We start from the raw sequence: 12,761 nt of genomic DNA on the forward strand, positions 1-12,761 counted from the left end.
AGAATAGGTATATGATTTGAATCCTCCTTCTATTTATTCTTTTAAAAAAATATCCTTAAAAATAATTTGAAGCTAACTTTTGTTGTTTTTGTCTTACTTTCCTATACAATAATTCAATTAATAAAAGCATACATTTATGAATAGGTTTTTAACAAATCTCTTTGTGAATTTATTGAACGTTTGATGAATACTTCTTTCCTTCTTATATTTTTAACTTTAATTCATTTTATCACACCTTCAAAATATCGGCCATCTGATCATTCATTTTCACTTTTAAAAACTAAATTATTATTTTTAGTACAATTAGGGATCAAGTGGAGTGGGGTGGAAATTTAAACAACGAATCTCTTGTTGACAAAATAAATTAAAGTTAAAAATATAAATTAATATTTAAATAGTAAAAGAAATGACTATTTCTTATCAAATATTTTTAATGTTTTCAAGTGAGAAACGTATTAAAAATATTTAAGAAAGGTAAGAAAATTTCAAATTTGTGCGAAGATAGACATGAATAGCAATATAATTGATTTGAGATATTTTTATTTCAATTTATTTTTGCAAAAATTGAAAACAACATATAATAATAATAACAATTAAAAGAATATATATAATCCAACAACTTTAAAGAGAGGATTTTGAAGCAAAGCAACAGAGCATCGGCATCACTTCCAGATCTCTCCAAAATTCGGATTTCTCTCAAACCTCTCACCGTCACTTCTCCATTTTTCTCACTCAAAGAAAATCCCAATCTTCCATCATCATCTTCTTCTTCTTCTTCTTTTTATTCTCTTTCCGTTAATCCTCCATTTCTTTTTCATTCTATACGAATTCTTCACTCGATTTGAAGATCTGCTTCAAGTCCGGACCTGGGGTTTTGAGAAAACCCCATGAAAGATTCAGATCCCACCACTGAGCCCATTGGGCAGCATTTGATTAAGCTCATAAGTAATCTTTGTTTCTCTGTTTTTGTGTTTTCTGTTCTTATTATCACTGTCATTGCTATCACTTACCAGCCTCCAGATCCGTGGCTTGAATCCACTCCTGCTCTTACTAAGTTCTTCACTTCTTCCGAGAATGCTACTTTCAAGAACGATGAATCTGTTGTTAAAACGGGGGAGGATTTGGTCTCTGTCCTTCCCCCTGCAGTCTCCCCTGCTTTGGGAAACCAGATCACTGAGGAGGTGATTGAGAAATCTGAGGAGGTAATTGCTAATTCCACTACACTTAAATTGAATTGTGATGAACTGCGTGGTGTAAATTGTTCCGACCCACGTATTTTGATTGCGGTCGAAAGGTTTAATTTGAAGGCATTTAAGTCTATTGCATTTCTAGAGTATCAATCTCCTGTTAATGGGTCGAAGGAAGATGAATGTGATGTTTCGTGGCGATTTAGGAACAAGAAAGAGAAGTCGTGGAGGAAATATAGGGATTTTCGTAGGTTTAAATTCGATGTTGGGGAGGATTGTGATTATAAGGTAGTTCACGCTGGTGGTTGGCATTCAGGTATAAATGCTCGACGACCGAGAAGTGCGATGAACAATCGTTCTAGAGGTGGTGGAAGTGGTAGAGTTGCTCCACCGGTACGGGATGAGGAGATTAACGACACGATCCCGACATTGGGATCAGAGACAAATTTTAGGAAGGGGAAGTACTTGTACTATTCACGTGGAGGGGATTACTGTAAAGGAATGAACCAATATCTATGGAGTTTCTTGTGTGGTTTGGGAGAAGCAATGTATTTGAACAGGACTTTTGTGATGGATTTGAGTGTTTGTCTGTCAGGTAGTTATAATCCGAGCAACAAAGATGAGGAGGGGAAAGATTTTCGTTTTTACTTCGATTTCGAGCATCTTAAAGAAGTTGCATCAATTGTAGAGGAGGGTGAATTTATGAGGGATTGGAAGAAATGGGATAAAGGCCACAAGAAGAAGATACCTGTTAGGAAGGTTGTGAGCCATAAAGTGACACCAATGCAACTGAGGAAAGATAAAAATACAATTATAACAAGGCAGTTTGACGCTCCTGAGCCTGAGAATTATTGGTACAGAGTGTGTGAGGGGCAGGCTGCAAAGTATATTCAACGACCATGGCATGCTGTTTGGAAATCAAAAAGATTGATGAATATCGTGACAGAAATTAGTGGTCGTATGGACTGGGATTTCGATGCAGTTCATGTGGTTCGAGGAGAGAAGGCACAAAACAAAGAGCTTTGGCCTCATTTAGAATCAGATACAGCTCCTGATGCTATTCTTGAAAAGTTGAAAGGGATGATTCAGCCTTGGAGGAATCTGTATATAGCCACCAATGAACCATTCTATAACTACTTTGACAAATTGCGCTCTAATTTTAAAGTCCATTTGCTTGATGATTACAAGGAATTATGGGGAAACACTAGTGAGTGGTACAATGAAACAACGCTTGTAAACAACGGTAAACCAGTCGAGTTCGATGGGTACATGAGAGTCGCGGTGGATACGGAAGTGTTCTACAGGGCAAAAACCCGTGTTGAAACATTCTATAATTTGACTAAAGACTGCAAGGATGGAATCAATACATGCTGATCTTGGCAAGCACCACATTACTCATGGGTGATTCGTGTTCTCTATTACTTTTTGATTTGATTCCATGATGATACAACGTTTGAAACCATTCTAGGTTCATTCAAGCTATGCTTGCTACGCTTTTCAACGTAATATGAATTCATGATTTTCATTCATTTCTCTTGTATTTTTGTATCATAGAAACAAGTCGTTCCAATATCCATGTTCATCTTGTAACAGTTATATAATATCTTTTTAATGCCCTCTGCTCTGCGTTATCTTCCAGTTAAGTTTGATTTTCAAATTCAGGTTTAAAGCTAATGAACTAGGGGCTTAAAATGGTTGATGTAAGACTTGCTTAGATATAGAGATCTCTGAATTATCATTAGTCTTCGCTATTAATACACCAATGAGATGTGTTTTGCTTATTGTTATGAATCCTTGATCTTCCCCTAGACATATTGATTTATTGAGAACAGCCTAATTTTCTTCGGCCTTGATACTTTACTGGTTTGATTCATGCATTTGTGGATCTATTAATTTGAGATGAGTCAGAAATTACAAATGTACATCATCTTAAACTTTCAATTTTGTGTTCAACAAGTCTAAATTTTCAATTTTGTGTGCAATAGGTCTTCGAATACTGCCTAGATACAAAAACGAAAGTGAAGCGTCCTTTTATACCCAACTCAATTTTAAATCTAGTAGATGAGTTGAGTTTCTTTTCCTTCTGATTTTGAATATGCAAAGATAAGGAACTTATTTGAAAGTTCTTACAGAAATTCGCTGATAACGACCCAAACAACTTTCCATCTCAATCGTACACAATGTTCACATCCGGCCACAGTCATTCACCCTTCTTGTCCCTCCACGAATGAACTTTTTGAATAGGAGGTCTAACAGACTCACAGTGAGTTTGAGTAACTTTTGGGAATACTACTTTCTAGTGAAGTAATTGTTTTCTTTTTGAAGAACTCATGTCGACAAAGAAAAATAATCGTTTGAAGCATTTTTTTTTCCGAACTTGTTATTGCATGCTTAAGTCTTTGAAGTCTTGTTTGATTGAATTTCCCTCTAGGTTTCATTTATGATGGCTTGGAAACTTAGGGTGGTTGAATTATGAGCATGATGGTGGTTGTAATGGAATGAATTCTTGTCATCCTTTTTCTTGTTTTTGGTTAATACTTCAACTTCAACAGCAGCAATTGAATTGACTTACTGCCTAACATATTTGAGACTTCTCATCAGAAATATATTTTAGGTTTAGAATTGGGTCCAATTGGTTTTATGAAAATGTAAACTATATTCATTAAAAAGAATAGTTTGGATAAGTACATGTTTTTACTTTAAACAAAAGTTAAATATATAATTATAAATTTCAGTTTACTGTATGTTTTGTTAAATATATAAATTATAAAATCCATTTTACTGTATTTTTTTTTGTTAAATAATTTTAAAAAGAAAAATTATTTTTCCCATTAAAATATAACACGCACAAATAAAAAATATATATATATTATGAAAACAAAATTCAAAATAAATATTTGTTTGTGTTGGTTGAACGAGCGAATTTGGTATCACAACAAAAGCTAAAGTCCATTATAAACACCATCATATAAATTGATTAACACCATCATATAAATTGATTATAAATGAAGTAGGTCGAATAATTGAATAATTAAAATGGTAATTATAATTGATGGCCATTTGAAGAATAATAATTAAAGATATAGTAACATTTAAAAAAAATTGTAAAATAGCAAAACTATCGTTGATAAACAGATCAATATTTACAACATAGTCTATAAGTGATAAGACTTTTACCATTGATAGAATTTGATAAATTTTGTCAAATTTGCAACTATCCTTAATTAAAATAGAGTTTTAATTCAAATTCAAGGGATAGTTGCAAATTTAGCAATTAAATTCAAAATAATTAATTATATAATAATATTTTTAAAAAATTGCAAATATAGTAAAATTTATCAAATTCTATCATAAATTCTATCGATGATAGAAATCTATCACTGATAGATCATGTTGTAAATAGTGTCTATCACCAATAGACTCGCACACGAGTCTATTAATGATACAAGTCTATCACGGATAGTTTTGCTATATTTACAATTTCTTTTAAATATTGTTATATTTTTTATTATTATTTCTCAAATAACCTTTCATTACAAATACAAAAATGACATTGGGTTCAAACTCAAGTCCATCGGCAATTAAGCCAACTTTACTTAAAAGACCACGTAAATTCTTTATACATAGATATAAATATAAATAGAGGCATTGCTCACATGCTCTAAACACTTACCATTGCTAAAAGGATATTTGTACTTAATGGATCAACGACTCCTTTCACTCCATTGTCTTTACCTTGTATCTTTTGTTTTTAAAACATTAAAAACAAAAATTAGTCACGAACTAAATATTTTTAGTTCTTAAACTCACTTTTTTTATTGTTTAAAAATAAAGTTAAAGGTTTACATATCACTTTGGTTTTATTCATTTTAGTTCCTATACTTTTAAAATGTTTATTTTGGACATCGCACTTTTAACTTTCTATTTTAGTTCTTAAACTTTTAAAAAGTGGTCATTTTAATATTTAAAAAATAAAGTAAAAATGAAAGGGTTGAGTAATAAACTTTTTTAAAAAATCCTCCTAAACTTTACACGGTAATTTAAACTTCTAAAGTGAGTTAGAAAATGCTCTTATTGTTAGTTATCCATTAACTCTTAAAAGTTAAAAAAAATATCATTAAATTAAAAAAATGTAAAATTTTATTTTGCTCTATGAACTTTGTATCTTGTTCTACTTTGATCCTAAACTTTAAAAAATGTTTGTTTTAGTCTCTAATTTTTAAAGAACGTCAGTTAAATAACAAAATGATGAGCTCAAAATGATGAGGTGGCTTATATACATTGACGATTTGCCAAATCACTCTTCTTCAAATTTGTTACTTGAGGATATTTTATAATCTATTTTTAGTTCGATTATTTTAAAATGACTTCTTTCACTTTTTTCGGTTGACAAAGCAAAAACTTGTGAATTTGCTAACTTGTGCATTTTCTCAAATGCATGAACGAAGTTTTGAAGAATCTAACTCTTAGATTGTTAGCATTTATTGGATTAACTACAAAGTTGTACTTGAATTAAAAATTGTACTTGTGCAATAGGCCATATTGGGTTGAAAAATGGGTATGAAGAGAAGAATACATTAGGTGATAACTTGTAAAAATACAAGTTATTATGGTTTTTTAGGTAGAATAGTGGGATCAAAACGCAGGGTAAGTGTGTCAAAATACGTAACTTATATTATAAATACATAATTATTCATAAATGTATTTTACATAAGTTTCATGTCCGCTTTACTTCGTTTTTAGTGTCTAAACACATGATTATTAGCAAAAGAATAAGCTATCAAATCAAAGAGGAACTCACACAGAGATAAGGCGAAAAGACTAAATCACCACACGAGAAAAGGTTTGCTAAAAGACAAAAGTGGGAGTTGGAGTGATGTGACTTGACGAAATAGACAGCTTTCGACGTTAACATGGTTAGAATGATAGATTTCCTACTGATAGATACCCATATAAGAAGCTCCATCATCATCAAGAAAATGAGGCCTATATGGGTTATAAAGGCCAGACATCTACATTGACTGGCCATCCCTAAAGAGTTGGTGGCAAGGACTAGCCTTACCACCATCTCTAAAGTCCATTTTCTTCTTTTCCAGTCAGTGGGTGGAGTGAATACTTGTAGTCTGAGTGAAAAAGTGTCCATCCCCATCTCCCCTAACTTGTATTATCTTTTCTTTTTTTTCCATTTTGGCATTTCTTTAAATTGTATGTGTTCATATTGTACCGTGGTCAAAAGCCTTTAGGGTGATACATAATACCTATATGTGTGTGCTCTGTGTCTATTTTTCAACCCTCTCATACCCATTTACAAGTCCATCTAACAAAGTCTTCCTCCAAACGAATTCTTAAAAGAACCATTATGGATTAGTCAAGTAGTTAAAATGATGCATAGATATAATTTAGTAAAGAACTTAAAAGAGATTGAGTCTCCACAGTGGTTACCTATCTAGGATTTTGTATCAACCTATTAGTTAGTTTGATATCCAAAATTAGAGTTAGATAAATGGCTCTGACACTTGGATAATTAGAAATCAGAAAGAAAAAAATAACCACCCGAAACACAAGACAGGTAAAATACCAAAAAGAAAGGACATATTAGTCTTTTACCTGAATTAGAAACTTCAGGTCTTGGAATAATCACACAGGAAATTTGGTAATAATATCCCAAGTTCATTTTATATAATTTTAAAGATATGAAATTGAAGCACAATGCAAGAGGACAATGGGCTGAACTCCAAAGAGAAATTAAAACAAAAACAATCAGGTCCAATTCTATAAATAAATAATATATTAATTAACTTGAGACAATTTAGTAGTACCAAAGCTTATCAGTTGTGAGCATAAAATAATTACATAAATATCAGAAGACAAAGTCATTGCGTACCTAAAGTAAAACCTCCACTCTGCCTTCGTTCGTTTTATCTTTGAGGACTTGGAAGAATTTGTGTTTCGTTGGCAATGCACCATACAGTCTCATCATACTGGCATGGTTTGTAGCCTTATATGCTTGTATTTTTGTTCGTGGTTGAAGTGTCTTGCACTCTCGAACAAACTGTGAGACAATAGGAGCTTCAATGCCCCAACTCCTTCTTGTAAAGCAGTATCAATCTTTTTAAACAAAAATAAAAGTAATTGTTAAGCTAGGATGGATACTAATTAAGCATAATGAAATCAGCATTATTTGCAATGAGTCTGATGTAATTCAAAGTCGGATTAATTTCTCAAACTGAATTTTAGCCTTTGAGAATTTTATGCCTTCAAAGGCTAAGAGATGAGTTATTTATTAAGAGCTTTGTAAGTTAGTTACAAAGTAGTTATAAGGAAGTTGTTACAAAACAAAGTAGTTATAAGGAAGTTGTTACAAAACAGTTAAGTATCCTAACTGTTCTAACTATCTTGTAGTTTAGCTATCTCTTTCTACTTAGGCTATCTCTATTCTTATTCTTATTACATCAGAGTCAGCAAAAGGAATAACTGATGTGAAGATACAAATTATTTACAATAAAAAAAATGGAATTAAAAAGGGGTAATCGTTATAAATGAAAAAACGGTTGAAAATATAGCAAAATGTCATATGTGATAGACAATGATAGATTTTCCTAGTAAAGTTTGGCTTAATTTACTATATTTGAAAACTGTCAGGTATTTAAAGAACTTTGAAGAATCACACCCCAAAAGGCTAGCTATTGGGGTGGGAGAGCCAAGTCACTTAAGAACCTCGTTGGTCATCCCATTCTAACCAATGTGGGACAAAGGCATCTCATACTACCTTAGTTCCTAACAAAAACATCCCATAAAAAGGATCCAAAATACATTTTCCAAAAGTATGCACTTTTAGCAAAAGAATGGAGAGTGAGAGAGTTACATATGAGCAAAGCAAGTAAGTTGTGGTGTGGATGAAACACGTGATGGCTCAATGAAACTAGGAAAGATAGAAAAGTTTCAACTATATGTTTTGTGTAATATAATCAGCAAAAAGGCTCACTCGTTCTTGTGCAGTGTTATTGAACTTTTGAAGCAAGAATGCTTTGGGATCCATTTGACCAGGTGGCCTTCCAATGCCTAGAAAGAAAAATGTTCTAAGAATGGAGAAAACATAAAAAACAACAAAATAGCGTAGGCAACAAAACTTACCAATTCTTAACCTAGCAAACTCTCTGTTCCCTCGAAAATGAGAAATGACACTCTTCAGCCTAAAATAAAAAATCAATTTCAAGATGTACCAGAAAGGCAACATAGAATAGAAGTCGTGAGGGTTTTACTAAAAGAAAGAATAGTGCCAGCAAATTTACAAGCATGGACAATAAAAAGTATGTCTCAAAAAATATATATAAAGTTAAAGTTGTAGCATGCCGGCATAATGTCAATTTTAGAGGAATTGTGTTGAAAAACCTTCGTGGAAATAGATAGCATTCAGGGTTTTTTTCTTTTTTTTAAATTTTTTTGAGGCAATAGCATTTGATAGTCGTATTGAAGATGTACAGCTGTCTTGATCCCTCAAATGCTATGCTTAGATTCTTTAGGAGCCTATAATGGAGCGATTCACTGACATGACCGACTATAACTAAGAAATTCAAATAGGATATATCAGATAAGCATCGCTCTTGCCTGCTGGACACTAAATCTGAAGTGATAAATAATCTTACAAACTCCAATTGGATCGTTTTCTCTTCAAATAAAAATAGTCAATGAATTTAATCTATGGAAGGTGAAAATCCCAAAGATTCAGTTTGTGTGGTAAGCAGGTCATCCATGGAAGGGTTAACACTTCAAATCGGCTTGCAAGAAAGATGTCTACTTTGATCGGGCCTTTTTGTTGGATTCTTTGCTGCTGGAGAGTGGAGGAAGATGATAGACCCCCTATCATTCACCAATATAGTAGAAGAGGGAAGAAGAAAGAGAGTGTTAGTGCTGGCACATCTGAGTCGGTTAAGTGAGTTAGTTAGAATGTGCAATATAAATAGAATTGTAATCTTGGAGGGAAAGTTAGTTAAGTTTTGAGATTAGTAAGGAATTCTGTGCACTTCGAGAGATAAGGTAACAGAGAGAGATATTGTAACCGAATTGAGATATTCTCAATTCGATTTGTTCCTTCTTTCATTGTTCTTGTCTTCGAACGAAGAATCTATTATCGATAAAGTTCTATTGATTGAACACAACTTGGTGTTCCATCAGAAGACCATAATGATATTCCTTGGAGTTGTGACTTCATTATGTCTGTGCTGTTTTGATGTGTTTGGCTTTCAATGTTTTAGACACAGAGGTTATGAGGAGATGATCAAGGAGTTCCTTTTCTTCATCCAGCTTTTGTTCAGAAGATGAAGTTGTTTCTGCAAGCAAGGATTTGTTTTCTGTTGTGGAGTTTGAGGGGAAAGAGGAACGGGACCTTTAAAGAGCCTTGAGAGGCACCTATGAATGCTTGGTCCCTTGACAGGTTCAATATTTCTCTTTGGGCACCGATGAAATGCCTCTTTGTGATTATTGGTCTTATTTTACATGATGTTGATTGGAGCCCTTTTATTTAGTTGAGTCTCCTTTCCTGGGGTATTTTTTTATTGGACGCCCTTGTGATTTCATTTCTTTCTCAGTGAAAGTTCAATTTCTTATTATAAAAAAACTAGTCAAATGTATGTTGTAAGGTGTAGAGACAAAGGGATTGGGGTTATAGAGTGGAAATAGGCTACAATAGAAGACGACAAAAATATAAAAAACAAAAAAATTAACAAAACGATTTCAATGATACCCATTGTGGTAGCCGTGTCCTCCATTGTGTTGAAGCCGAAGCACTCCACAAGGTAAGGTCATGTCATCGTGAAACTGCAGCAGTAAAATACTCAAAACAATGCCGAGGCGTTGTTCATTTAAGAACTCTAATGAGGAAAAAGAATGATTGAAATGCACATAAGGATTTACCACGAGCACACGGTTCAGAGGTAGCTTGTAATAAGCTGCAAGTGGTCCTGCCTGCAGTATGATGACAAAAACAAGATTTATGACATCAAACCAGTCTCGGTAAAAAAGATATCATTGACATGTATTGAACTAGCTACAATAGCCTTCGCAGGAACTGTATTCCTAACTTCAAAGTCGATATAATTTTGCAAGATGAATTCACTCAAATGAATCTATGAACTCTAAAAATAAAAACTTAAGAGTCTAAGACTACAAGAAACCTAACTTATAAGAAGACAGAAGCCAAAAGAAGTTTCTCAATCACATACAGATTCACCACTCAGGTTCATGTAAGTTTGAGGCTTTGCCAGAAAAACAGGGATGTCCCCAACAAAACCTGACATCAATAGCCAAAATATCTTTGAACTTCATGCAATCAAACAACAATAACACCTGAAAACACTTAACAGATGAAACAAAAAATTATAACATAAAAAGTGAACATACCTTCACCAAACACAGCTTTACAGTGAACCCTATTCATTGGAATTCCAACAGACTCAGCAAACACATCAATCATCTCAAAGCCCACCTGTACTGAACCAAAATAAGAATGACTGAACGAATACCTCCCATTACAAAATCAAAATGTGATTCAAGATGAACAACGTAAAACGGTACAGTGATTACATTGTGCCTAGTTCCTCTGAACTTCTCTCCAGGGTTTCCCAACCCCACAAAAAGCCAAGGTCGTGATGATATTGCCGTACAAAAGCCACGCTTGGTTAACTTACTGAACATTTTCCACTAAAGAAGAAACCCGCTCATACACTTCCCTGTTGACGAAAACATTAAAAAAAAAAAAAAAAAAAAAAAAACCATCAGCTGCTAATCAATCGATAACAAAATGAAGAAATCCAAAACGTAAAAGTAATAAACAGCATTATGGTTGAGTTGCCACCAAAGAATGATTGGAAATGATGTTCCTGAGTTGATTACGAACCAGATTACAAAGATTGTGAAGATTGACGGGAAAACGAAGGAAGGTTGTAACTGTTGATCGGAGCCGGTGGGAAGGTGATTCCGGAACTTGAATTGAAGTGGAGAATTGAAAGAACAAAGACGAAGAGAGGATTGGTGTAAGAGTGTAATTGAAGAAGAAGCCGCGAAAATGGTGAAATCAGAGAGAGCTGACAACGGGGAGTGAGCTGAGGGACCTAAATAAGTGATCTTTATTGTATTATGTTATTTTTTTCAAATCAAGTTTGTAAACAATTTTTTAAAAAAAATACCCTTTTAACTAAACCAAACAGCACGATTTTTAGCTTTTTCCCGTGACCTAAAGAAAAACAACTTTAAACACTATCAATCCTAGAACGTCATTACTGAATGAAAACCATATTCCAAGCAATAGCATAAAATGTGTGTGCAACCGATCAAGGTCAGCAACCCGACGGAGGTAATCTTGTCAAAAGCTAGCCAAGACAATGGAATTCAAAAAAGTAGCGGTGAACCAATAATCACATGAGATTTAGAGTTTTGGGACGACTAAGTTTGTATATACACATTTTTTAAGTACAACAAGCAGCTTTATATGTTTCTATATGAAAAATTAAAACAAGGGGCTTTATATGTTTCTATATGAAAAATTAAAAACATTGAAAATTTGAAAGAAAAAAATCAAATTAGTTTGAAAATAAAATGTATAAAAAGAAACATCTAGCACCTTCATCTCCTAAAGTCTTTAGGTTTCACAACCAACGTTCTAATCACATCTATAAAAATAATGAGTATCTGACCATATTGGGTGCAATTTGGGGACGGCAAAAATAGACATCATATGTGAATGCTTTTGTCAAAAATCTTATTATTTACGTTTTTTTCCTACTTTGATATTTCTTCCCATTTTTATTTTTTAAACTCTACCATTTTAGTAGTGTCGAAATGGTAAAGTATTGTAATTTTATTCAATAATAATACTAAATAAATATCTATTAAGTTTTCAACTATCGGACAAAAAAAATGTTAAATGACTTAATTTTTGGATAAAAAAATGTTAGAATTTAGATGAATTATCAAAATGTACTTGCACGTACGAAAAAAATACTATCTCGTTCTTGTTCGTCTCACTTCTCTCTTTTTTTTCCCTCACAAGTCACTACTCTTTGTTTGTTTGTTGCTTAGTCTCAATTTTAACCACTCTCGTTTTGTCTCAATTTTGATCTCTCATGCTCTCTCTTCGTTTCTTCACTCACTAAATCACTTCTCTCTATCGCTCTTGTTTAGTTAATTGTGATGCAATTGCTCACATGCATTTGTCATGCCAAAAAGAAGAAAACGTGTAGAGGAACAAAAATAAGGAGATAGACGAAAAAGCACTAGAGAAGAAGAGATAAAAGATTTAAAAAGAGATGAAAGATTTAGAAAAATCAAGAAAGGAAGGAGAATACAATAACTCTGTGGTCATAACATCAACAAAAAGGCATTTTGAACCTTTCAAATTAGATTCTCTTACAATTTTCTCTTGAATTCCCACAAGCCACAATTTCAACTACGAAAACGTGAATTGCAAGTTTATTACGTGAATTTTGAAGTTTGTGTCTAAATATCTTTGAGCTAATAATTTTCACCCTTCTCATTGTTTGTTGATTAAACTCTAAACTTTAGAAATATTTGATAGAT

At 33.0% G+C, this 12,761-nt stretch overlaps 2 protein-coding genes across 5 annotated transcripts; one reads left to right on the forward strand and one right to left on the reverse strand.

Moving 5' to 3' along the window:
• Positions 1–623: 623 nt before the first annotated feature.
• Positions 624–2,968, forward strand: LOC101222244. Its single transcript, XM_004144042.3, has one exon. The coding sequence runs from the start codon at positions 888–890 to the stop codon at positions 2,559–2,561; it is 1,674 nt and encodes a 557-aa protein (XP_004144090.1). The 5' UTR covers positions 624–887; the 3' UTR covers positions 2,562–2,968.
• A 3,868-nt stretch (positions 2,969–6,836) lies between these two features.
• LOC101223190 (peptidyl-tRNA hydrolase, mitochondrial) lies at positions 6,837–11,331 on the reverse strand. 4 transcript variants are annotated; one of them, XM_031880416.1, is made up of 9 exons: positions 11,083–11,327; positions 10,770–10,922; positions 10,587–10,671; positions 10,409–10,476; positions 10,101–10,151; positions 9,931–10,004; positions 8,322–8,380; positions 8,173–8,249; positions 6,837–7,295 (listed from the first exon to the last, which is right to left on the reverse strand). In XM_031880416.1, exons 2-9 carry the CDS (start codon positions 10,878–10,880, stop codon positions 7,164–7,166), a joined length of 657 nt encoding a protein of 218 aa, XP_031736276.1. In that variant the 5' UTR covers positions 10,881–10,922; positions 11,083–11,327; the 3' UTR covers positions 6,837–7,163. The 4 variants fall into 4 exon arrangements, with proteins under 4 accessions (XP_031736276.1, XP_004144094.2, XP_031736277.1 ...); XM_004144046.3 differs by having other exon boundaries at positions 10,770–10,915; positions 11,083–11,325; XM_031880417.1 differs by lacking the exon at positions 8,322–8,380 and having other exon boundaries at positions 8,173–8,266; positions 10,770–10,915; positions 11,083–11,331.
• Positions 11,332–12,761: the final 1,430 nt, after the last annotated feature.

Source organism: Cucumis sativus, chromosome 1 (assembly GCF_000004075.3).
Source record: "Cucumis sativus cultivar 9930 chromosome 1, Cucumber_9930_V3, whole genome shotgun sequence".
Classification (NCBI taxonomy): Eukaryota; Viridiplantae; Streptophyta; class Magnoliopsida; order Cucurbitales; family Cucurbitaceae; genus Cucumis; species Cucumis sativus.

Coding starts and splice junctions, on each gene's coding strand:
- LOC101222244 (XM_004144042.3), top strand. CDS start 888: ATGAAAGATTCAGATCCCACCACTGAGCCCATTGGGCAGCATTTGATT.
- LOC101223190 (XM_031880416.1), bottom strand. CDS start 10,880: ATGTTCAGTAAGTTAACCAAGCGTGGCTTTTGTACGGCAATATCATCA. Junction 8,381..9,930: donor GGACACGGCTACCACAATGG/GTATCATTGAAA, acceptor TTTTTATTTTAG/GCTGAAGAGTGTCATTTCTC. Junction 7,296..8,172: donor ATAACACTGCACAAGAACGA/GTGAGCCTTTTT, acceptor TTGTTTAAAAAG/ATTGATACTGCTTTACAAGA.